The sequence below is a fragment of the Stylophora pistillata genome, chromosome 1 (assembly GCF_964205215.1).
Source record: "Stylophora pistillata chromosome 1, jaStyPist1.2, whole genome shotgun sequence".
In the NCBI taxonomy this organism is placed as follows: domain Eukaryota; kingdom Metazoa; phylum Cnidaria; class Anthozoa; order Scleractinia; family Pocilloporidae; genus Stylophora; species Stylophora pistillata.
This window is the reverse complement of record NC_142519.1, coordinates 25,006,661-25,031,459: the sequence shown is the minus strand read 5'-3', so window position 1 is coordinate 25,031,459 and position 24,799 is coordinate 25,006,661. Positions and strand designations below refer to the sequence as shown.

The 24,799-nt window shown below is 36.9% G+C and overlaps 2 protein-coding genes across 3 annotated transcripts; one reads left to right on the top strand and one right to left on the bottom strand.

Annotated features, from left to right (window-relative positions):
• Positions 1-4,183: 4,183 nt before the first annotated feature.
• Positions 4,184-7,738, top strand: LOC111326210 (serine protease HTRA2, mitochondrial). Its single transcript, XM_022930153.2, has 5 exons — positions 4,184-5,111; positions 5,927-6,124; positions 6,371-6,403; positions 6,616-6,923; positions 7,514-7,738. The coding sequence occupies exons 1-5, from the start codon at positions 4,521-4,523 to the stop codon at positions 7,677-7,679; spliced, it is 1,296 nt and encodes a 431-aa protein (XP_022785888.1). The 5' UTR covers positions 4,184-4,520; the 3' UTR covers positions 7,680-7,738.
• Positions 7,739-8,604: 866 nt separating this feature from the next.
• LOC111326209 (FHF complex subunit HOOK interacting protein 2A) lies at positions 8,605-23,328 on the bottom strand. 2 transcript variants are annotated; one of them, XM_022930151.2, is made up of 22 exons: positions 23,203-23,328; positions 22,955-23,033; positions 22,715-22,818; positions 22,289-22,357; positions 21,457-21,561; positions 21,056-21,178; positions 18,859-18,906; positions 17,939-18,064; positions 16,899-17,009; positions 16,712-16,794; positions 16,500-16,614; positions 16,098-16,174; positions 14,811-14,890; positions 14,544-14,656; positions 14,103-14,416; positions 13,104-13,194; positions 12,953-13,016; positions 12,652-12,734; positions 12,057-12,197; positions 11,289-11,398; positions 10,745-10,799; positions 8,605-9,900 (listed from the first exon to the last, which is right to left on the bottom strand). In XM_022930151.2, the coding sequence occupies exons 1-22, from the start codon at positions 23,245-23,247 to the stop codon at positions 9,847-9,849; spliced, it is 2,190 nt and encodes a 729-aa protein (XP_022785886.1). In that variant the 5' UTR covers positions 23,248-23,328; the 3' UTR covers positions 8,605-9,846. The 2 variants fall into 2 exon arrangements, with proteins under 2 accessions (XP_022785886.1, XP_022785887.1); XM_022930152.2 differs by lacking the exon at positions 18,859-18,906.
• Positions 23,329-24,799: the final 1,471 nt, after the last annotated feature.

Genomic DNA, 24,799 nt, shown 5'->3' with positions numbered 1-24,799 from the left:
ACTGCAGGAAACGGATATTTCTTGCCAACTATACAAAAAAAAGTGAATGCTTATCTTGACTGGAAAACAAACGTGAAGGAACTTATCACTGAGGAGAGAAAGAACAAACATTACCAGGGTTAAGTTAGACAGCAGAAAGTATTCAAATGATTGGAAACTCTCCATTACACTTAAATTGCTCTCTTCGATAACCTCACGAAATAACATAAGCTGCGTCATCTCCATCGTGAACCTGGGTGTGAAAAGTTAACACCGTCTGAACAACTTATAATTAACATCATCAGAAACCTGAGCTGTTTCCTGACTACAGAATTTCAAAGTGTATCACCGCATATTTCCCCTTATTTATTAATCAAAATATTCCGTTCGAGTCCGTTGCCTACACAGTAGCCAAAGGTAAATAACACAAATGATTGTCTATGTCCACTTAAAAGACTTAAATTTTCAATCTCTGCACATTTGTCCACTATTTCATGCAAGTGAAATATGAGTCGAGATTTCAACAAAGAACTAGAATGAGCTTCTGCGGTCATCGTAAAAATTCATATGCTTGTCATTTTTGCGACATTTTTTCGATCGAGTTTTAAAGAAGCCCAAAGATACGAACAGAATAGTACCACTTGCACCAGATTCTTTCGATTGATGAAATTACAATTGCGAGATAAAACATAGATCGATAACCTCTTGAGTGCGGAATAAGAATGCCAATTGCCGATTGTTGCATTGAACAGGACACTTGGAACGTGTGAACCCGATAATGAATGACCTATCCTACAGTAATCGAGCTCTCTCTAGCTTAGAGGTGGAGCGCAGAAACGCGATATTCGATTGCAAGGGCATCGATTCGCTGCTAACAAAACGAAAGTTTTGTGTGTATGAATAAGGTAAAATAATGAGATCAGGGATCGGAAACCCTGTGGGGGATTCAAATTTGTCCCACGCAAAGGGACAAATCTTTCTTTTTTCGACGTTTGAGTCAAAATTTTCTCTCTCTTATTTTATTCCCAAGAATGTTGAATACGTTGAGTATTTTTAATCAGGATCAATTTCCAATCGGGTGCACCTGTGGAATGAAGTAATTATTCTCCGCAAATTTTTCTGACTTCTTGAGATACATTGTTTTTTTTTAACGTTGTTGGTAATGTCGTGGACCACCAATGATTTCTTCTTTTCTTTTCTCCATCCCCACGGTTGCTGAAAGGGTATAGTCAGCTTCTCATGCTAGGTCACAGAGGCTATCGGCTGGAAACCTAGGCTGCATGCAAATTTGTTGTAAACGTAATTTCTAGAACTCCTGTCTGTTTTTTAGCGCCCCACTCAGCTCAATGATTTCCTCTCGTTCAGCCCTGAGATAGGTGATAGATCCCTGAGCGAATCTTCTCTGTTCACATCAAAAAAAATTAAGACGAGTCACTGAAGGAGATTTTGGCCAATGAACAAACTGATCATAGTACTTCTTAGATAAGTAACTGATGGGTATGAAACACCAAATGGTGAAGACTGATGCTTTGTTTTTACACCCCTAATCTGCAGATGGGAAAGATAATTTGGTTATATCAACTGAGATGATGATGTGAATTGGCCATCGTAAAGATTTTCTATAGCTGACGTTTCGAGAGTTATCCCTTCGTCAAAGCAGATAGGGAAGTCACATATGCGGTACAGTTGTTTTACTTAGCCAAACGGACGAAGTAGCACTTCTTTTTTAATCGATTCTTTTCTTATCATCCGGAGATAAAGATTGGGTAAAATCTCTGAAGATGATTACTGGACGGCTATATCATACGTGACTACATAGCACCTCGAGGACTCAGTATCAGAGAAAAAGGAACCACTTGAACGTGCGTGAGACTTTTTTGACCTTTTAAGCTGCAAGAAGGAAAGTTGTTCTCTGTTTTCCAAATTGATTACAGACGTTGTTCTATTTTAGTAGACCCAAAGGTTAAAGATAGATCTATGTTGTTCTTTCTCCTGTAAATTATATTCAGAGAGAATTAAAGATTCCCGCAGTGATTAAAACTGACAAATGTAAAAGTGCCAATTATACTTTTAGTGGGGCTGTTGAAGACTGCAAAATAACGTTTGACGCCAACATATTATGAAAAGTACAGAACCTTAAATGGCCTGAATGGATAAAGAGAAAACTTAAGACGATTTACCCTCTAACTGGCTCCCATGCCGATTGACCAAGACAGAGTTTCTCCTTACAAAATCAATACAATATCAAGCAGACAAGTGATGAGAATAAAGAAAAGGATAAACTAGGGAATTATTAGTTGATCCAGTACCAAATTCTCTCAACTAACATTATGTGAATTGAATGGAAGACAGTAAGGAGAATTGCTGCTGAGATGCCATTGTCTCATTTAGTAAATTCTCCTTATTGTCCGCAATTCAATTCTCATGAGGTTAATGCGGAGAATTCGGTATTGGATCGACTAACAATCCACAAATTTACATTTTGTTTTTTTTTATTTCCATCCCTGTTCTGCTATATATGGTATTGATGTTGTAAGGAGAAATTCTGTCTTGGTCACTCATGGGAGTTAAAGAGTTGATATGAGCTAGGAAAAATTCGAGGGAAAGCGGTTTTCATTCGTGGTCAGTTTAATTCCCGTCACAATTTCAGTGAACCTGGTTTTGAATAGAATTACATTGTCTGGAGTACGTTCCAGCCTATAAGAAACTTGAGCTATTTGATGAAAATGAAATTACTGGTTACTCAAAATTCCTCACGGCAAATATCTCCCACCTCGATAATTTTCTAGTTTCTCTGGAGAGCGTGTAGGCGTGTGTTGACAAAAGAGTTAATAGAATTTGTTAGATTTCCTCCCCAAATAAAGGCCTTTGTGACTGTTGTCTGCACGTGAGGTCAAATATGAAAGTGATGCACTGTGAATACCTGAAAAATATCTCAATAGTGACGCAACTTTGATAACATAATAAAAAGAAGAACTAGGGTCAAGATTTAAACGATGAGAAGGAATGATCTCCTGAGACAAGAGCTCTTATACTTATCCTTTTTATTGTATTTTCAAAGCTGCATCTCCGCCTGAGAGAGAAGCTTTTCAATAGTCATAAAATGACATTTAACTCAAAGGTTATCGTTTTGAAATCACCGAAAGTACAGCGAGTGCGGCCGGTACTGATAATCGGATTTTTTGCTATCACGGTGTCTGATAACCTGTCGTTGTTGAGTGATGGAAAATGCTCTTTTTACGATAATCTTGCCCTGAGGGTTATGAAGACATCGAGGATGTTACCCCGCCTCTGACTTGATAGCCAACGAGCGAGCCATCATGATAAGCGCTGCAAGCCGGCTAGCCTGTGCGTTTTTCCGCCCGCGGTGGGCGGAAAGATTTGAGACAGGTCGGGGAGAGGAATGCACTTGTTACAGTCGAACCTGTATCAAGCGATACCGTATCTAGTGGTCACCCAGTATTAAGCTTTCTATTGTGAAAGTCCCGAATCTCCCCCCCCCCCCCCCACTACTTTACTGTATTAAGCGGCCACCTCTACAAAGGGGGTCGTTGTCACCCTTTACTTAGCCCTAGCCCTAACGGTCTGTTAATTTGTATTGTTTTCTACCTGTAGTGAACGGTCACCACTTAAGCGGAACTACTCAAATCAAACTGAGAATAATCTTTTAAGCACGGTTTAATTCATGTTAATCTCCCGAAATCAATGTTAATAGTATTTTTGAGCGAGTTTTTGTATGGAAGGAGGTCAATTATGCGATAAAATGGCATTTTTTACGACGTTCATTCGTCGTATGACGCTAACGCGTTTTACAGCAGTTCATAAACCCTTAGTATTTTCGTGGTGACTTTTCAATCAGTTCCTTTTTCTCTCCTTTCTGTCTCCTCGAGTGATTCACTTCGCTGTTCCCTTTTCCTTATCCGGCGTCAATTTTCCGTTTTCCGTTTTGATTTTGACATCCCTTGGAATTTTTAACTGCTTTTTTTTAATCTGGCGGCGACAACAATTAATATGAATTTTAGACTTGTTTGGAGAAAAAATAAAGTAACAGGAAACCGCATGCCGGCGTGGCTCAGGGTAACGCTAGAATCGAAGAGGCCTGGTTTCTCCGCCAAGATAACGTCAAAACCCCATAAAAAAAAAAGGGCACAAAACGGCGGGGGGATAAATAACACCTAGATACAGATGCTCCGACTGAGTGAGTACGAGAGAGAAGAGAGGGATTTTGTCTGTGTATGTTCTATTAAATTTTTATTTGCTGTAAATAATCGCTGGTATGCACCTGTGCCGCGCGTCCCGTCCGTTTCAGTTTTGGAGTAGATGTGCTGAAGAAGCGAAGGTGGAAAATATAATGGTGCGTGTATTTGAGACAAAGTTTCTTGCAATTATTGTCAATTTTCCCTTTGTTATTTTGGCGGAAGAGTGAAAAAGTCGAAAAGTGGTTCCATGGAGCCACCACCGAAAGACTTCTCCTTAGTCCCCAGGGCCCGCCTTGACGAAATGTCTTCGGGGAAGATTGGTTCCTAATACTCATCATCAAAATGGCAGCCCAGTGTTTATGGAAAAGATTGCCTGGATGTCGAGAAGTGTTGCAGCTTTCGCACCGATTGAAAGAAAGAGGAATTCGGCCTCTGTGTAGGGGATTTAGTCTAGAAACAAAAGGAAAGGGTAAACGATTTCCCTGGACTTTGTTGGGTTCATTAGCTGGTTTCTCCCTTGGATATCTGTTAGCAAAGCACAGAGAGAATCAACTCGCTGGTATTCGTGGCCTGATGGTTGCAGCAAAGACAAATTTTCAGGATGAGGTAAACTCAACCGATTCTGGATCACCCCCACGATCTGCAACGTTCAATTTTATCGCAGACGCCGTGGAAAAAGCTGCACCAGCTGTTGTGTACATTGAAATCACGGGACGACGCGCGGGATTCGGGTTCATGGGACATACTGGTCCTACTAGCTCAGGTTCCGGGTTTATAGTAACTGAGGACGGTATGGTTCTGACAAATGCGCATGTTGTTGAAAACGCTGCAAAAGTGACTGTGAAATTAAAAGATGGAAGGGAATTTAGTGGCATTGTTGTTGATCTTGACTTTGAAAATGACCTGGCAGCCGTGCAGCTAGAGTCAGATAAGGTATTAGCTAATCTGGCATTTGCATTTTTATGGTTGCATTGCCTCTAGTGGATAATAAGCAATTATTGAATGAGGTCAAGCATAATACCATGAATTATCAACTGAGGTCTTAGTTTGATAATTCATGATGTCATGTGCAAACCAAATTCAGTAATTGCTTTATTATACCTTTTTAGCCATTTTGAGGTTCTTTCTGAGTTTGCAAAAGTTTGACAACACAACATGGATGAGGGGCTTGGAAACTAGGAAGACTTTGAACTCAACATGATAAATGCAATAACCATGCTCAACTAATCAGATTTTTCATCATAATTTATGCAGGGGGGTCTAATTTTAGAAGAAATTCACAACAGTAATCTTTTTCTTTGAGGGTCAAAGCAGAGCTTCATTTCCTATGTCATTGTTTTTCCTGCCATTAAACTAAGAAACAATTCTGGTATACCTTGATGAACTCTGACTGGGGAGGGGAAATTAAGAACTGTTCAGTATACCAGGGAGTTTGAGTTACCTGGCAATAAGTGAATGAAAAATGCACTTCAAGGAAAAAAATAATAATTTTCTATATGTTCATAGCCCACCTAAATATGTTATTACCCTCATCTGAGCTGAATTAGCTCACTTCCACATTTTGTTACCTGAAAACTGCATTTCTTTCAGCCAATCAGAGTGAACTATTAAAAGAAACAAGCATGTAATCAAGATTTATTTTCAGAGTGAACTATTAAAAGAAACAAGCCTGTAATCAAGATTTATTTACTGGTGCCTTTCAATAATAAGGTAAATACATAATTCAGATTATTTCATCTCTATTTCAGAATATTAAATTCCCAACACTTACCCTTGGTTCATCATCGACAATAAGACCAGGAGAGTGGGTTGTGGCTATGGGTAGCCCCCTTCAGCTTAGTAACACAATAACAGCTGGAATTGTTAGTACAGTGCATCGTGCAGGTGGAGAGATTGGACTTCCAAACCCAGAGATGGAATATATCCAGACAGATGCTGCAATAAACGTAATTTGATTTTCAGCAAGTGGAAGTTTATACTTACAGTGCATGATGTTGTTTTCAGCATTGCAGGTGTATTTGATCACTCTACTCTTTGATCACTGTGGAAACCATACTTAGATTTTATGTGGCCAGATGGTGACTTTGAAGAAAGTTGAGATTGAAACCTCGAGGAGTCATCAAAATTTGTTTACACTTTGATTATCAGGTTGATTTTAAGTTGAATCCATCTTTTTTTGTTTTTGTTTGAAGATTGGAAACTCAGGAGGACCTCTGGTCAATCTGGTGAGTTTTATGCAACTTTTCCTTTTCTCAAACTCAATATTGCAACCTCTTATTCCTTTTTCACCACCTCAACAAACTTATCAGCTTACAAGTATGGCCTCATGTTCATGCCAGATGGTTGTTGGTAAATTTGGTGGGCACTGCATTTGTGTTGTAATTTTATGCTGTTACTTGAGATACCAGTTTTTGATAATGATTCTGTTTTGGATTAGGATGGTCATGTTATTGGGATTAATGCAATAACTGTAAGATTTGCAAGTGGAATTTCATTTTCCATCCCTATTGACACTGCTAAAGAGTTTCTATCACAAGCAATAGAGAGACTTAGGAGCGGTAAACACACACAGAGCAAAAGTCCAAAGAGGCAACTGGCTCCATATGAACGCTGGTATATTGGTGTCAGTATGTTGACACTGACTCCACAGATATTAGAGCAACTGCGGCGAAGGGACCAAAGTTTCAATAAAGTGAAATCTGGAGTGTTTATTCCACAAGTCAATTATGGGTCACCGGCACACAGGTAGGACTTCTGAAAAAGTGTTGGATTAAATCCTTTACAAAAAAATTGTGGTGGAGGGTATTTGGCTTCTGAATAAGCACCCTGTATTTGGTTTTCAGCTGAGATAATGTGAACTACACCTGCTGTGCATCAAATGTCAGATTTTAATTTCTTTGGTGACATGAGTTGCATTGCCTTGGGATGTACATTATGTAATACCTGGGTTGTGTAGTTTCTGGTAAAAAATCATTCTTCTTTATTTTGGAAGCCATATGACCCCATAACTCCTAAGATCCGATGAGACATTTTTAATTAGGAGAATTAAACTTTAGATCTGGGTAAGAACTTCTACCTGAAAACAGAAAGTTTAGAGTATTCTGATTACCTGTGTGCTGGATACTGTGTTGATTTTATGGGGAGAAGTTACATGTTAATCACTTCTTGGCACTATATAGTAAGTGAAGAATCTGTTTCTTTCTCAAGTATCCAATTACAAAAGAAAACATTTTTTTAACCTACAATTTGAGGTGAAGGCAAAGATATGGAACCTTTTAGACTACTATTGCCCAAGATACTTGTGATTTGAAGAGTGTTTTACTTATTTCTTTCAGGGCTGGTGTGCTACCTGGTGATATTTTGACAAAAATAAATGGCAACAAAATAGTGTCCAATAAAGAAGTGTACCGACATGTAAACAGAGGAGAAACTTTCGAGGTTGAAGTGAAGAGAGGGGATAAGCATCTTATATTCACCCTTGAACCTGAAGTTGTGGGATAAGTTATTGTTCAGGGCTTTTACACCTGGCTTGGTACAAAATAAATTTGATTCATGAAAAATTTCCTACAAATCTTTACTTTGCGAGTGGTCAATTAAGGAAACCCAGTGCAAGAAAATATCTAAAGGGTAATAAACTAGGCAGCTTTATTTACATATCTTACTCCCTCCCTATCATCCAGTTCCAGAAACTACCATTTCAGTAATTTAAAGGAAGTTTCAAAACTACCACAAATTGGTGAGATGATGTTTTCTGATTCAAATTAAAAGCAAATTATGAGGGAATGAGCTGCCAAGTATGGCCAATGTTTGGTAGTGCATTGTTAGGCAGAGGACAACTTAGTTCAAAGTGTGCACCTCAGCATTCAATGTGTGTTGTTCATAGCCTTCACACTATCACAAGGAGAAAGTTGAATTGTTCCAGACTTGTCCCAAATGTTTAGGTGGAGGAAGAGGGAAAAGTAGAGGAACAGGAAATTATCACCAGCCTTCAAGAGGAAGAATATGATGGAAAAATTCAACTGGACCATTCTGTGGAGGATGATGATGAGGATAATGATACTGTCACATATTTGCACAGCTCATAAAGGGAAAACTGTGCAAGTAAATTTAATTGAAGTCCACACACCAACAGTGAACTAAAGCAAAGCAATCTGCTTGACAATATGGGACTAGATGTAGTTTCTGCAACCTTAACAACTTTTTGTACAACTTGTGAAACACTGAACTTTGGTTCTTGACCACGTGACGTACATGTAACCCACCCCTGATTACTCATCCAACATGCTAACAGACCCCCTAAGGATTTGAATCTTTCCCATTTTTACGTACCGTTACTCTTTCTAGGGACAAATGAAAATGTACATTTCTTGGCTAAAAATGTTTCCCCCCCCCCCCCAAAAAAAAAAAAATAAATGACACTTGTCTGTCTTGTTCCCAGTGAATACTTTTTATTGCAAATATCTCCAACAGTTGAAGTTTGTAATATAGTTGCAAGATGTGTTCAAGATAATCTTTTTTACTAATACTATTTTTTAATATTTTGAGTCTGACATCTTACAGAATAATATAACCATCCTATTATTACTAGAAATTAAGAATGTGATGATAAACTTGGAAGAAAAGGGTGTAGTAACTGTGCAAAACACAACCCAGGTTAATGAAGAGTTGACCAGTACCTGGAGCCAGCATATTACAGTGGTTTGTATTTGGGTGAGGTACTGCATTGCCTTGTCCCTAAAGACTAAGCCCCATAATTTATAACTCAGTCTAGACTTTTTAAGTATACTGAAGAAAGGACTCTTTGTCAACTACTACTAAGTTCTTCAACAAGTTAAAATTTACCTTGTTTTTTTCCATTTTTCCCGAAATCATTGTAAAATAGACACAACTCCCAATCACTATTAGTTATCATTTTATTTCCTTGTAGGCCTCTCATCTAAGTGTTCAGGCATTTCTACTTTGTTTAAAATTATGGATCACAGCCATGTTTTCTGTAAAATATATCACTGGTACCCAGTGAATCCCCACCACAACAATATTTCAACCTAATACAGAAATAATTTTGACCAAACTCTTAAACTTGAAACCAACTTACAAAATTTGTTGTATCACATTTCTGGAATCTCACATACTTTTGCAAGCAAATTTGATCTTCTGAAGTTATATGAAATTTACTCATTTTGGTGCATACAAAGTGTCAATTTATTACTCTTGCATACTAACCTCAAACAAAACATAACATAAGCTTAACAATCAATTTGAATGAAGACATATAATCCCTCAACAACTTTTCTTAAAATGACACCCAGAAAAGAGCAGATACCAAATCTAATAAACTTGCGATATGCATACTCAGTCACATTTCAACATACTTCTGACCAGTAACTATTACTGAACAACTCATTTCAAATTTAATTTTTGGACTAAATTAGCCTTAAGGTGATTTCTGTTTTCTTTGTTTACTTTGCAGAAAAAAAAGCCAGCTCAGTGTAAAACCCCTGATCATATCCTGTAAGCTCATAACTCTCCACATCTCTGATCCATAGGGTTAGTCCCATATCTTTCCATGATGAGGGCACCAAACAACAAAGTCATATCTATATATATTATCTAGATTTATATTTATTGATATATACATGTGTGTTGATGGAATCTAATAGACATCCTGTCATTGGCCTTGTACTCTCTCTGTTGCTTTGACAAATGCAATTGCAGCTAATTCCTGTTTCAAATAGTAGAACTAATTTATTATGATGATGGCTGAAACAGTACTCATTTTATCTATAACTACTGATTTGTAAGGAAGTTTTCATCTGTGGGACACTTGGTGGCACCTCATGCCACTTTTGTTTTTGTTAACATCATTTGTGATTTCTTTCTGAGGACCTTTTCTGATTACCAAAGGAATGTGAGCTTGTAAGAAGGAAGAATTGCTAACTGGTCTTGGGAGTACAAGGGTAAATATCTCACTCATTTTGTACTGCTTCACATAAATCATATTAAAGGAAGTTCAAAATAATCGAAAGCATACCATATTAATGCTAAGAATGTGCACCCACTCTTTATTGTCCCGATCTCTTTCCATACTCAACAAACAATGCTACAACAAATATATATGAAATACATATGTATGAACTGCGGTTATGAAGCGTATATGTGCACGATCCTTCGCAGTAAAGCACTATTTAAGCAATAGTGAAAATCAGACCTGAAAAAAATTCAGGCCTGTACGGGATTCGAACCACTGACCTCTGCGATACTAGTGCAGCGCTCTACCAATTGAGCTAACAAGCCAACTGGGAGCAGGCCATCAAATTAATTCGACATAAACCCGTAGATGATAAATCAAACAACAAATATATATGAAATACATATATATGAACTGCGGTTATGAAACGTATATGTGCACATAGATCAGGTCAGTGGTTCGAATCCCGTACAGGCCTGAATTTTTTTCAGGTCTGATTTTCACTATTGCTTAAATAGTGCTTTACTGCGAAGGATCGTGCATATATACGAAACAATGCTACATTAATGAAAGTTCCTAAATACATAGGAGATCTCACCTTGCAAAATTCCTCCAGTACTATTGCAGCTTCAAGGAGGTTGCTTTCACTAAGACTAAGAGAAACAGGTTGTATGTTGAATTAACCATCAACCCTAATGGTTCAGTAAATTTATTTGTCAACATTGATGATTGAGACTACACTGTATGTAAAGAGTGTCAAGAGAAGCAGTTATTGATTCTGTTTAAACAAACACAGTCACAGCTAGCACTTGGCTCTTTAAATGCACATGTTAACTTTCTGTTTCATTCATACTTGTCGTGCTTAGAAAATAATTAGTTATTTTGGCTGCCAGTATAACATACTTCTATCCTGTAAAAGTTAACCCCTTACACTCCCACATCAGTATCTATAGTCTCTGTGCTGCTTCTTAAACATTTCTTAAAGTATTGACAAAGAGAGTTTGTTGGCCAGTTGCAAGCTTCTTTAGTTTGTGATCATTTTCGCTATTTTCATGACCTTTAATGTTTGATTCAGCAGAGATAAGGTGAGGAGAAATTAAATTCCAGTCACTCTTAAGGATTACTTTGTATAGGCTGTGTACCTTTTATGCTCAGGTGATGTGGCAAGGCCCATCAGTTGTCTTCTAACAGAAACAACATTTCTCTGAAAGTTGGGTAATCTTTGTACTCTACCTCTCAGATCTTGAACAACCTGCAAATAATACATATTAATTATCATATGGCTGTGTCTCACAACTGAGACACAGCCATATGATAACTGACTCACAACATTACTGAGTTCACCAATTTGATTGGCTGAAATAAATATTGAAAGCGGTCTAGATTTTCCTATCTAGACTGCCATCTAGACCGATCTAGAAAAAAAAGGTACAAAGAGCATAAAAAATTGGCATATAAGACACAGCCATATAATAAACATCTTATTAGCTAGGTCAGTCTGTATGGGAGAATCTTGACCTCGGTCGCTGGTACAGACCTCACTTGTGTTCGGTCTGTACTGGTGACCTCGGTCAAGAGTCTCCCATACAGACCTCCCACTCGGTTATAAGAACTAAGTACAAAAAATATTTTTAAAAAAACAAAACAAAACAAACAAACAAACAACTTGATTTCTCCTCTTACAAAATGTAACTTCTCCAATTAGAGAAACATCTTTCTAACAAAAATCTTTGTTTGGTAAATCAAGAGGCAAGACAAGCCAACAATTACAAATAAAGAAAAATGAGAAGGTAAAAGACTTAACTCACATTTTGCTGACTTTAAGACATAGCTCAAGTCAAAATACTGTTTGATTGATCACAAAGTTTCACAGAACATAATGTAAATTTCTTTTACTGTCTGGTACTTACATTTTGAAGAGTTGAATGAAGAGAATGGCAGTTTGGTGTCAGGGTGAGGGAAGCATTCAGGAGAAATTCTTGCAGTTGAGGATGATTAAACTGTGATAACAATGCTATTACACTTGTAACCTGAAGGTTCACATCATATGGCTGTCAAAAAAAAAGAAGCCAAATGTTATTTTCTACCAGTCAAAAAACCTACTTCCAAATAATAATCTACACATAATTTTTCAGTGGCCACAAACTTATGCATTGCAATCACTGTAAAAGCTACAAGCTAATAAAAGTGTTCTTCTTTTCCCTTCCTTACCCAGAGTGTGTGGTCAGGGAGTGGGACTCCATTTAAATTTTGGGACACATTATGATGTTCTATTAATTAACATAAATTATAAATTTTTCTTGGCAAAGAAGAGTCAGATGGGTAATATCCTTAATACCTCCTTGCTGCATGTATTCTTTGTTACACAAACCACTTCACCTTACATCCAATATCAGACTCCAATAGATCTGCTACACACTGACCATAAATATCTTCCAACTCTGTTCATTGCCTTAATGTACTTATAAATAATATAATCCTGATAAGCCTGATCAAATGCAATACCTGGTCTAGGAGTCTCTGCAGTTTCTTGAAGAGCATACTCAAGAATGCCCCTTCATAAAAGTTCTCTCTACTATCTTCCACATCTTGAAAGGAAAATGAAAACTTCTAAATAAAATCTCAATTACTTTACAACAGAAAAGTTCATTGCACACTGATTCCTAACAGATAATAGCCAATGAGGATGAGCTTGAGCATGATAATTTTATCATGAATTAACATAGTAAGTCTGATGTAAAACAATCTCATGTACATGTGCACATAATTTCTGTATAGGTTGAGATAACTTGAGCAATTATTTTACCATGAGGGGGCACTGGGGTTGAGGGCCAGCCAAATGCACCTGTCTGTAAAGCACGCTGATTACACTGCCAAAAAAAAAAGGAAAAATTTTCCAGATAAGTAAATATTAATTAAGAATACAAAATACAAAAGAATTAACTTCAACTATTTACCTGTCTATGGGCATCTCTCAAATATGTGTCATAGCCTGCATCACCAATTAGTGCTGATGTTTTTATTTCATCGGGAACTAGGGAGATAAAACTGTTAAGAGGCCATTAATATAGACAAAAATGGTGTGAAAATCTGTACATAATTTTTGTTGTGTGGTATATTCATACACCACTATCACAGAACGCACTCAGCAAACCGCCTCCCGGTTAGCTCAATTGGTAGAGTGCCGGACTGTTGTGCGGGAGGTCGTGAGTTCAAATCTGGCCGGACCAACACTCAGGGTCTTTAATTACCTGAGAAGAAAGTGCTGCCTTTGTAACAATATCTGCAAATGGTTAGACTTTCTAGTCTTCTCGGATAGGGACGATAAATGGAGGTCCCGTCTCCTGCAGGGTTGGGGTAGGAGACGTTAATTTCCCACACACGAGATTACTGTGTGATGGATGTCCTCCCCGGGGTGGGATGGGTGGGTAATAAAGGGGTTAGGTGTCAATTGGAATGAAAGTTCTGTTCCTTTCTCCTGCCACTCCTGTGGCGAATAAATTAAACTAGACTAAAACTAAAGTAAACAATTAATCTCATTCCATAGAAATACAGGTTGTACATGTTCATCAATCTTTACCCATTGGTCATTTATCTAATAGAGACTTTAATTTTGAAATACAGCTGAGTTCAAGTGATGATTTAAGAGAAGTCGAATTTTGAAAGAAATCATTTTTCAAAATTTAGTAATTAATCTCTATGGCAGGATCTTCCATTTCAAAAAAGCCATTGGCCATCCATGTTAATTATTTACTGGAAGGATGACTGCATAATTAAATGATCCCTGTGAGTAATTTTAATACTGAGAGGAGGGAGAATGGAGGCTGTGCTTATTTCACATCTTCTCCAGGAGGTGATCTTCTTAAGGGTGCACATGTAGAACCCATCAGCAAGAGGACAAATCTTCACTCTTCATTTGATCTATGGGTTATAAAAATTGATTTTATTTACCGTACCTATTTACAACTTGTTCCACTTCTTCTCTGTCAATATCATTACCAATCTGAACCGGTCCTAACCCATCTGGAGTAAGTGGGGGAGTGGAGGGTGAGGTTGGTGATGGTGGAAGTTTTTTAACAGGTGCTGTTGCTGGTGAAACTGTTGTTAGGTTTTCTGCCGCTGGTACATGACTTGCTGTATCACCATTGGTAACTGTGGGTGCTGCATAATACTTTCTGCTTTTCAGGTTCCGAAGTACAAGATTATTTAAGATCATGTCACAGGGTTTGTTGAGTAATGTCTCAAACAATTTTAGTGTTTCTATACTGACCTGAAAATAGATAATGGAACAAGAAGGGAGTTACCAGCTTCAACAACTTGCTGGGTTACCAGAAGCAACCAGAAAACTTTAAATTTCAAACTTGTCATTCAAAAAATGTTATTAATTATCCACATGCCTCATCAGATAAGTGATCACATCTATCAATAAGAGTCTGTCGTATTTTATGATCTCCAGCATGAGATGCAGTTTCTGGTGTTATTTCCTCTCCAAGTAAAAATATACACATTTCTGTAGCAAAATGAAAGGAGAAAAACACTGATTAAAATTCATTTAATTAGTTAATTAACCCAAAACACTCCCTACACTTCCTGCATAACTGTCAGTTTCTCCAATGCTATAAAGATTACACCCACTACTCTAAAGAACAGGTATGAGGACATACCTCGTAAGAGTTGAGGTGAAGTGAGAGCTTTCACACATCTCCTTAATACAGCTGTTGTAGTAATAATACCAAGCTCTGATCTAAGGATGAAATAAAATATAAAGATTTAGCTAAGCCAGCAAGTGAAGCTCCAGATGTTTTTTCACTGCACATCTGATCTTCATGTACATATACATGCATTACTGTTGCACAATGCTGTATGAAGTTAAGTCCTATAACAATATAATGCTGTATATACCATAAAAAGCCCATGGATATATAAGCTGCATGGTCCACAGATAAGCCGCACCCCAAATTTAGCAGCTCAAATTTTGGAAATTTACTATTAGGGTGGCCAAACACAGTTTTCACGTGCGCTTTACTGATGTAATTCAGCAGACGCACAAATATTGCAAAAAACAAACAAGCCGTCATTTTATTTACTCAAAACGTACCCGCACTATTTGTGATATTTTTCTCTATGGTTGATGCAGTGTATTGATGGATTTAATCTTTTTATTACAAAGATATGATTGTTAGAAAAGGTAATGGTGCAAAGAACCCAGCAATTCTCAACTTTTTCATTGTTACCGAAAGAACCCAGTTAAAGGCAGCGCATGTGTAGTTAGTCAAAAAACTGTGACTGAATGGAAAATTGCTTTCTCACAAATACACCTATTTCTTGAGAACCACTCATAAGAATTTCACGAAATTTGGCACGAAAATACTTTAGGAAATAAGTAACTGGAGTATTGAAAGAAAATTAACTTCAACAAAAGAAATGGTGTTAACTCGTGAGTGTCGTTACAAGCTCATTTCATGCAAATTATAAAGAAAGTCTAATGACTAGATTTTCTACAAATAAACAAAACCGATTTTAAAGGCCTGTTTATATTGATTCATGTTTCCATGGCAATGGCACATACGTCAGCTGAATGATTAAAAAAACAAAATTTGTGTCATTTACTAGCTTGCTGCCATTTTTGGCGACCGAGGGATCAAGGGTTTTAGAGAAAAAGGTGAATGAAACACAGGTATCGAAAACTGTGTTCAGCCACCTTAATGTGTTTGCACAAATTAGTGACACCACCTTCAGTTGGTAAATGTAAAGGAGCAAGTTTCTCTTTTTAATATATTGATTTAAATCTGACGCACTGGGCAAATACAGTTATAGTAACTGAAATAAGTATTCAAACATTACACACATTAATTTATGTAGCCTCTATAGAATTGACACATTTTTGAAATTGTAATTATAAAATTTTCCTTCAAATTTGAACAAAAGAACTGCAATAAAACAACACTCACTGTTGAATGAGACCTGGTTCAATAACTGTCTGTAGAAATCGTTCTCTTACTCCTACTGCTAAAGCTTTGGCCACCAGCTATAAAACAGCAACAATAAAAATGCATTTTAGTACCATACTGTACAAATTATGAGAGTTCTCAACGCTTTTCAAGCCAATGATGAATCACCATGTAAATTATGAATTTTTCTTTTTGTTTCAAAACAAAAATAGATGATCTCAAATTCCAAATTCTGACACCATGCAATCATCACATGCTTATGGGTTAAAAATGTCAGCTTAAAATATACACAACAATTCATTACCACAATCTTTAAATCTGAGCTACTTGGTCTTAGCTAGTCAATCAATACATACTGTCACAAAAAGAGATTACTGAAAGTACTCCATTTGGCTTACAAACCTTATGTGCCTCTTTGGAAAGCTGGTCCACATAATCCAACCATGAAAAAAATGATATCAACCGTCTCTTGCCAGGGAATGATGAAACATCCTCATCATCACTCTGATGGTCAAGTCTGCACAAGGAAAAAAGAACTAATAATTATAACACACTATTCTAGTTAGGAGCCCTCTTACAGTCATGGAATCTGTCTATTTCAGTGGATGACCTACCCCCATTTGGCAGCAACGGCAGATATATCAAGCGGCTCCATAGTTTTTGGCAAGGCATCAAATAATACTTTCAATCTGTCTGCCTGGAAAGGGTTAAGAAATATCATGTTTACCATTTGGTGAAGAACAAAAGATGTACTGTGGCACAACATGTACTGTTGTAATTGAAAGTCTGTTATAAACTAACCATAACTTCGCAGAATGGAGTGTACAGGATAATTACAGTAGCTGCATGATCCTCAGGAAGGGAGGCACATAGCATTAAACCCTCACATGCCTTCACTGCTATTCTGCTATCCTGCAATGCAACACACAGTGATAATGCTTTGTTATAAATATGCGCTGCAAATAGCTTTTGCAAAAAAGATGGGCACTGAACAGAACACAGTAGAGTTGCTGTGAAGCTTTCTTGCAAATCTGTCTACAACTTTGAGTCATATACAAGGAATCTGTTTCTTTTTATCAGAACAATGTACAGTACTTAATATTCAAGTTTTTCTGCTTGAAAAGGGAATCAGAGAGGAGAATGCAAGTTAATTTAAAATTATATTTACAATAAAAGAAGTTTAAAGTGCACCTAAACCCAAAAATTTTTTTTCGCTTAACGAAATAAGCTTATTTTTTGGAGTATTTCTGGCAAAAATTTTTTAATTTGCTTAAATCTTAAATTTTCTTTGCCTAGTCAAAATACAGAAAATCGGCCGCCATCTTGCCCCATGACCGAGTTTAATGAGGAATGGCTCTAGCGGATAATGTGACGTCAAATCGAGAACACGAAAGTCTGCTTTTCACACATTTTCACTTGTTTGGGAAGGTTGTGGTCGATATTGTCCGAAATATGCCGACCAGGTGTATTGTATGAGGAATGTATGAAGCGTGATACCCTCTTGCAAATTTCGCACGTTGCTACATCCTCCTATAACACACTTAGTCGGCATATTTTCGGACAAAATCGACTACAACCTTCCTAAACAAGCGAAAATGTGTGCAATGCAGACTTTCGTGTTCTCCATTTGACGTCACATTACCCGCTAGAGCCATTCCTCTTTAAACTCGGCTGTGGGGCAAGATGGCGGCCGATTTTCCATATTTTGACTGGGCACAGACAATTGAAGATTTGAGCAAATAAAAAAATGTTTGCACAGAAATACTCCAAAAAATACGCTTATTTCGTTAAGCGAAAAAACATTTTTGGGTTAAGGTGCACTTTAAAAGTTTGACAATTACCTCACTCTTTGACAAGTTAAGTAGAGAATTAACCAGTGTATAATCTGGCTTATCGCGTCCTTGGGCCTTCACAGGACCAGAAATGGAATCTAATTCTGCTGTTGATGCTGGAGTTGTAGCTAGTGCCTTGAAAGAGTCAAACAATAGGCTTGTAGTTATATGTTTCTACTTTAAATCACATTTACACCGGGAAACTACTTTAATTACTTTATTAATGAGAGATTCCACACACAGGAACAAACTTCATCACAGGTACTCAGAATACCTAGTATTTAAGCAACAGTAGGATACAACATGACAAACAGTATTGTTACTTGTTGTATTTTTCTCACATCCTAAATCGTGATAACAATCAAATCTGCTGTTTCACAGAGACCTGTGACTTGAAAAACAATGTTCAGTGTAAATGTACCTTAAGGTCACAAATATCTTGTGTCCCAAACACTGATTTATAAGACCAGTGTGATATGATTATCACTGCAATATAACATGATCCCTTGGCTCAAAATACTCTAACAAACATCATCTTTTCAATAATAAAAATACATTTTAATTAATGTTGAAAGTTTAAAAAGGTATTAGTTGAGGGTTACTTTGTCGATAAGCAGTAATATAATGAAGTATTTAATACAATTTGATAATATGGGATGCTTAGTAGACGTGACTCTTGATTTATAAATTTGCATTTTATTTCTTCAGCAGATGTTTCATTGGTGGGGTTATCTCCAGTAGCTTGTTAGAAAGGTGACTGAGTTTATAACAAGCAGTTGTATCATTTACCTTATGAAATATGCATACTAATGCATTTAAAGATGATAGACCAAGCAGTTAGTATGTGTGCAAGTAAGAAAGAAGTGAAGGATAAACCAGTGATATACCATATTATTGGTGTCTCAGAATAAAGAGAAAGACATTCCTACCGGCTCAGCAGCCTGAGAAGACAAAAGAGGTGTAGGAGTAGAGTTTGTCTGGGAACAGGAAAAGACAAGTTAAAAATACATGTATTGGTCATTGATTGAAGTGGAATGCAATACAATGACACAGTAACATATTTGCCAGGTTTGCAAAATTGCACCTGGCTACTGTTGGGCCTTCTTGACTAATCAAGCTTGGTAAAAAGGAGGCAAAAAGTTTACACCTGCCAAAGAATTTAAAAAGTATCACAATGCAAGATTTGTTTAATCTTGCCTGCTCAGGGAGCCAGCCAAAGAAAGTAATATACCAGTACATGTATTAACACCTTTTATAACAGGTTATCAAAACTATTTCAAAGGTTAGAAGAAATGTTGTCTCTGCTTGAAAGAGACACAACTCTAACATCTTGTAAGTTCAGCCTTCTTCCCTTCCCATTGGAAGTCTTTCAGAGAAAGTCTCCTAAGTCAAGGAAAAATCTTTCTTTGACCTCTAGTAAAACAAAGCTCTAGGCACTTTAATATTAAAAGCAATTTATCAATGACGAGAACTTACAGGGATCTACATTATGATTTAATTGTACAAATATTTATAACTTCCCAGTGTAGATGAACTAAGGATTATTTGTTCAATAACCTGATGGCATTGCTCTTTATATGTACAGCTGTACTTCAATGGTAAAACAGTGACTAAGGTAAAAGGAATTCTTAGTTAAAGTGTGGAGATAAGTGAAAAAAAAAACATTTACCACAGAGTTAAATCAGATGAAAGAAAAATTATCAGCAAGAGCAACTCAATTCACAAATAAATCAAATTTACAAACTTGAACTTAAAAAATTTAACTTTTAAACTAATCTGTCTCTAAATGTAAACCAAAATTTGGTCATTTATTTAGTAGTAAATTAACTACAATTTATTATGAGGTGATTGCCTTATAGTGAATCCACATACAGTCAAAAGTGTCTTAAACAGTCACCCATGGGGATTGGTGGGGTGACCACTTTATACAGGTTGACCACTTAAGACAGGTCCCACTGATTAGGGGAATTATAAAAAACGATACACAATGCCACTTTATGCCATAATTGACCAATTAATACACAGAATCTCCCTAAAATCTACTACTTACTTTGACTTTAGGAGAGAATCATTTGAAAGATTATTCTTAGTTTTATTTGGGTGGTTATGCTTTAAGTGACTGTTCAGTACAGGAAGAGAATATAAAGAGGCCATTGGGACTCAGTTAAGGGTGACTGCGACCACTAAATAAAGGTGAAAATTACAGTGACTTAGGGGCTGGTCATTATTTATCGGGAGGAAGGCGCTGGTGCAAATAAGGGAGGGGGGCCACCATTTTTTATGCATGGCTTAATGGGGGGGCCATTAAAAAATATGCAAACATTTTGCCAGGAAAAATGTTAAAAGCTGCATCTGGATGCCATCAACAAATACAGCCTATTAAAATAGCTTTATACATAACCACCATAACCTTGGAAAATATGGAACAAAAAAGGCAAAGCTGGAAGCAATTAAAGAAAGTATCATCCAAGAACTTGCTAAACGCCTTGAGAGAGAGAGGAAGATGGGAAGAGCGACAATCGGTCGTCTTCTGATTCACTCAGTAGTGAATCAGAAGATGACTCAGAGGAAGAAGACTGTGTCCTTGCAGAGATTGGTATTTCAAACTCTGAAGGGAAAGAGGAGTCGACTGAAGAAGAAGAAATGATTGAGAGCACCGAGAACTTTAATGTCAATACGACCATTGTCTGTCAACACATGGTCTGGGTGAAGAGCAACTCAAATCCAAATTTAAGGTAGCTTTAAATAGAATGTCTATCAGTTGGACATGGTGACTTGACAAATAGATACTTGTTGTTTCATGCATGCCCGAGGACAAAGGGGGGATGGGAGAGGGGGTTCAGCAAAAATCATGTTAAAGTAAAAGGGGGGGTTAGCAAAAATTAAGCGTGGCATATTTTACATTGCACCAGCACCCCCCCCCCCCCCCGCTCCCTCCCGATAAATAATGACCAGTCCCTTGGCGGAAACAAATTCAGGACTTAGACAACCAACCGCTTAATACAGGATGATCGCTTAACATAGTGCTGCATAATACAGGTTCAACTGTATGATACAATTCGATACCAATGCCTACTAAAGTAATGAAAGGTATGGATTAGGAAGTGAGATTGTTTTCTAACTCACCTCAAGAAAGAAGTTCACTAAGTATGGATCTTGTCGTAACTTTGCACAAACAACACATAGGAAATGGATTTCTTCGTTTTCAGATGGTGCAGCTTTTACCTCACCACAGAGTCTGATTAGTCTCTGAATTAAATGCAAAAAATTAAAGAGAATTGAAAACAAATATGAAAATCTAAAGAAGAGATCTAACTATTCTGTCTCACAAATCTTTGAAAAAATATCATGTTAAAAAAGAAATTGGAAATAAATATAACTGATAATTCCTCAATATGATAACAATCATTAACAAATTAGCAGTAAACGTTTGCTTAAAAGATACACTTACATAATTATTATTCCGCTGATACTACTGGGTTGTATATAAAAAATCCACTAAATCTGTAAGGGAGAACTGAACTTACATGAACTGGACGATAGACATTTATGTGTGGTAGAAGAGGTTGTTTCATCTTGGCCAGTAGGTTTGCAAAAAATAGCAGTACTTTTTGTTTCATCCCAGGTGGACACTAAAACACAAAAGGATTGAAGAAGATTTGGTTTGCAGATAGAAATAATCAAAGAAGATGTAAAAACTTGCAGCAAAAAATGTACTTGTCAGGAAGGTCACAAGTAACATTGTTTTCAAATGTTTTGCATTTAATTCAGAGACTAATCAGACTCTGTGGTGAGGTAAAAAAGATATTCCAGACAAGGTCCCTTAAAAAGGTAAAAAAGTAGAAATGTCACCAAGGTGAAGAAATATCTGCCTCTCAGAAAAGAATACATTTAGAATCTATGGCACGTCATGAGCCAAACTTGAGTTAAGTCAAAGCAAAAAGTAAAAATCTGAAGAAACAGAGTAAAAGAAAATACACTGTCCAAGAATTATCTTAGAAAGTGTAAAATAATGAGACACATGTTACAGTTTCCATGCATTGAGTTCATTATGTAACCTACTACAAACATCTTATGACATATATCATCATGATTTTTGGATAAAACTGAAAAGCTCCATAGTTGTCTTGACTGAAAAGTGATCAGTCAGTTGAATGTTTTCAGCTTGGTTTTTTAATATTGATTTGTCAGTTTTGTTAGTACTTCATTAGCTCTAAGACTCAAACTTAAACAATCTGATATGATTGGTTTATTGAGATGTCCAAGAATTAAGATTGACATCAGTTGTTTGTGAGATATGAGTAATCACTGAGGTCTCAGTCTCAGATAACCTCAAAGATATCTCAATTAAAAACCTACATCTGCTCTTCCCAGAGTGTGAAGAGTGTCCAATATTTTATGCTGCAAAAGATATTCCAGACAAGGTCCCTTAAAAAGGTAAAAAAGTAGAAATGTCACCAAGGTGAAGAAATATCTGCCTCTCAGAAAAGAATACATTTAGAATCTATGGCATGTCATGAGCCAAACTTGAGTTAAGTCAATGCAAAAAGTAAAAATCTGAAGAAACAGAGTAAAAGAAAATACACTGCCAGCTGTACTCAATTACACAACAGAGAACTTTTACCCCAGAACCAAAAGAACCTAACAGAGCCCTTATGCACCAAAGTGTAAACATGTTTCTTTCATTTGAGTCTTTCCCTATCCATATTTTAAATGTTCTGTGTTCCAACAAAAGCATCCATTCGAATAAATTAAAATAATCATCTCAAACATAAAAATTTCTACCGTTGTTCCTCCGCTGGAGGGGTCATCCTCCTCATGCTTGATAATATCTAACATTTGTTCCAAATGATATGGGATATTTGTGGATTGAACTGGAACCTTCTCATCTGCCAATCGTAAAAAAAAATACTTGTGATAATTTATCAAACAAAAATTTACATGTAAGCAAATAAAATAATAATCTTTAAAATATGCACGTTGGATTGCATACAATCAAACAGAAACATTGATTTCGTGGCTTACCTGTGGCTTCTATGAAATAACTTGTGACGGCCTTCCAGTGGAAAACAAAGGTTTCTTGAGGAGGGACGTCGGGAGCAAGCTAAAAATTACAAGTCAAATGGTGAGACTTTAAATTAAACGTGAGTGGGATCTCAGATGTTTGCAAGCTCCGAAATTCGCTCAAAATTTCTTTTCTGTGCTGGACACCAGATTGATCCACAAATCGTACAACAAGGGGCATTCTATGAGCATCGAAATCACATACTTACAGCCTCAACTGCCTCATGGATGAAGGATCTTATTTTATGAAACATTTTGTGGTAGATTCCTGGTCGATTTCCTACGCCATTTTGAATTTCGTTCAGCTGAGGTGTAACTCGATATGCGCATGCTTATTGGTCTCCCACAACGCTACAGAAATTTCATAGGGCTGCAATACGTGCAAAACAACTTACACACAAATCTGTTTACTTTAAAGCAGAAATGAAATACTGGAAATTTGAGTCGAGGGCTTTCTACCACCAAGATTTAAGAATAAAGTCTAACAGCTGGTGATGATGGTACCCTATAGATAATTTTATGTGGAAAATCAAGATTAATAACTATGGCAGTTGATGATTTCTAATTATCATGGCCGCTCTGTTTAACAGTGCCTTGAAATTATAAAGATAACTTGAGAAGTGACCATTATCATAACGTCATACCTTCAGCCACAGCTTGGAAGAATAAACCCTGCCTTTTTTTTTTGTTTTTTTGTTTTGTTTTTTTTGTTTGTTTGTTTGTTTGTTTTTTTTTAATTTTTTTTTATTTTTTTAATTTTTTTTTTTTTAATCTTTGTTTTTCATCGGATGAAAAGTGGCTGCGTCAATTTGAACATTCCATACGCTGCCAGTGCATCCACCACCAACACACAGCCAATCTTGACATAGTGACAAACTCGACCAGTTATTGTATATTGTGAAGTTCTCCTTGTGTCTTCAAGCATAATAGGCAACCTTTCCTCGTCCAAGTTTGGCTTCTCTTTGATTTCTTCTCTCTTCAACTTATGATTCACTTCTTGGAACGAAGAATAGAACTTTAATTTAATGTCACGGTCCCTTTTGACTATCTGTTTGTCTGCTTCAGCTTTCAAATGAAATCGTTTTATATCCTCTTTGGCTTGCAAGCACATTTCCTCCACCCTTTCCACTTCATCGAAATATTCATCAGCGCGTTTCTCGAGCTCGCAAAATTGTCTCTTCAGTTTTTCGAGAGTCCTTTTCTCAGGAGATTCCATTCTCTTTTCAGTCGCAGTCGAGGCCATTTTTCAACTGTTTCTAGAACTGCTACAGAAACGTCTATTTTTCCCACTACTTGCCGCTCAAAAGTCAACTGAGGAAAGTTGTCTACACTACGAAGAATTTTGGCAATTTGAAGTAACAATTGACTTGTGTTCTTAATTGACTAGGCGCGCGCACTTTGATACAGGCAATTTTTTTCCTGGGTAAGTTTTAGAGGCATGATCGAAGAAAGTTTCCAAATCTGCTAAAGTGAGGAAGCTCTCAATAGACTGTCAGTCAATTAGTCTGTATTTTTTTTTTGCCTTATAGCTTATTCTCTATTGCACGGAACACCGATACGTTTAACGAGTGGATACGCGTGCGGTATGGGTGACGAGGGTTTTCTCGTACATAGGTCCTCAAAAAATGAAATAGTCAATTTTACAGAAGTGGTTGAAATGTCTTTGGCGTGGAGCACTGTATAGGAAATTTTACCTAATAATTGTAAGAAGGACTCGTTGAGTATATTGGAAAGAGGAGGGAGGGGTGAAGCAACAGCCAAATGTGATCAGAGGGAACATCTGATAGCTATAAGTCCCCTTGTTTC

Coding starts and splice junctions, on each gene's coding strand:
- LOC111326210 (XM_022930153.2), top strand. CDS start 4,521: ATGGCAGCCCAGTGTTTATGGAAAAGATTGCCTGGATGTCGAGAAGTG. Junction 5,112..5,926: donor TGCAGCTAGAGTCAGATAAG/GTATTAGCTAAT, acceptor TCTCTATTTCAG/AATATTAAATTCCCAACACT. Junction 6,125..6,370: donor AGACAGATGCTGCAATAAAC/GTAATTTGATTT, acceptor TTTTGTTTGAAG/ATTGGAAACTCAGGAGGACC.
- LOC111326209 (XM_022930151.2), bottom strand. CDS start 23,247: ATGTTTCATAAAATAAGATCCTTCATCCATGAGGCAGTTGAGGCT. Junction 22,819..22,954: donor TTATTTCATAGAAGCCACAG/GTAAGCCACGAA, acceptor TACGATTGGCAG/ATGAGAAGGTTCCAGTTCAA. Junction 13,017..13,103: donor TGAGAGATGCCCATAGACAG/GTAAATAGTTGA, acceptor TTTTTTTGGCAG/TGTAATCAGCGTGCTTTACA.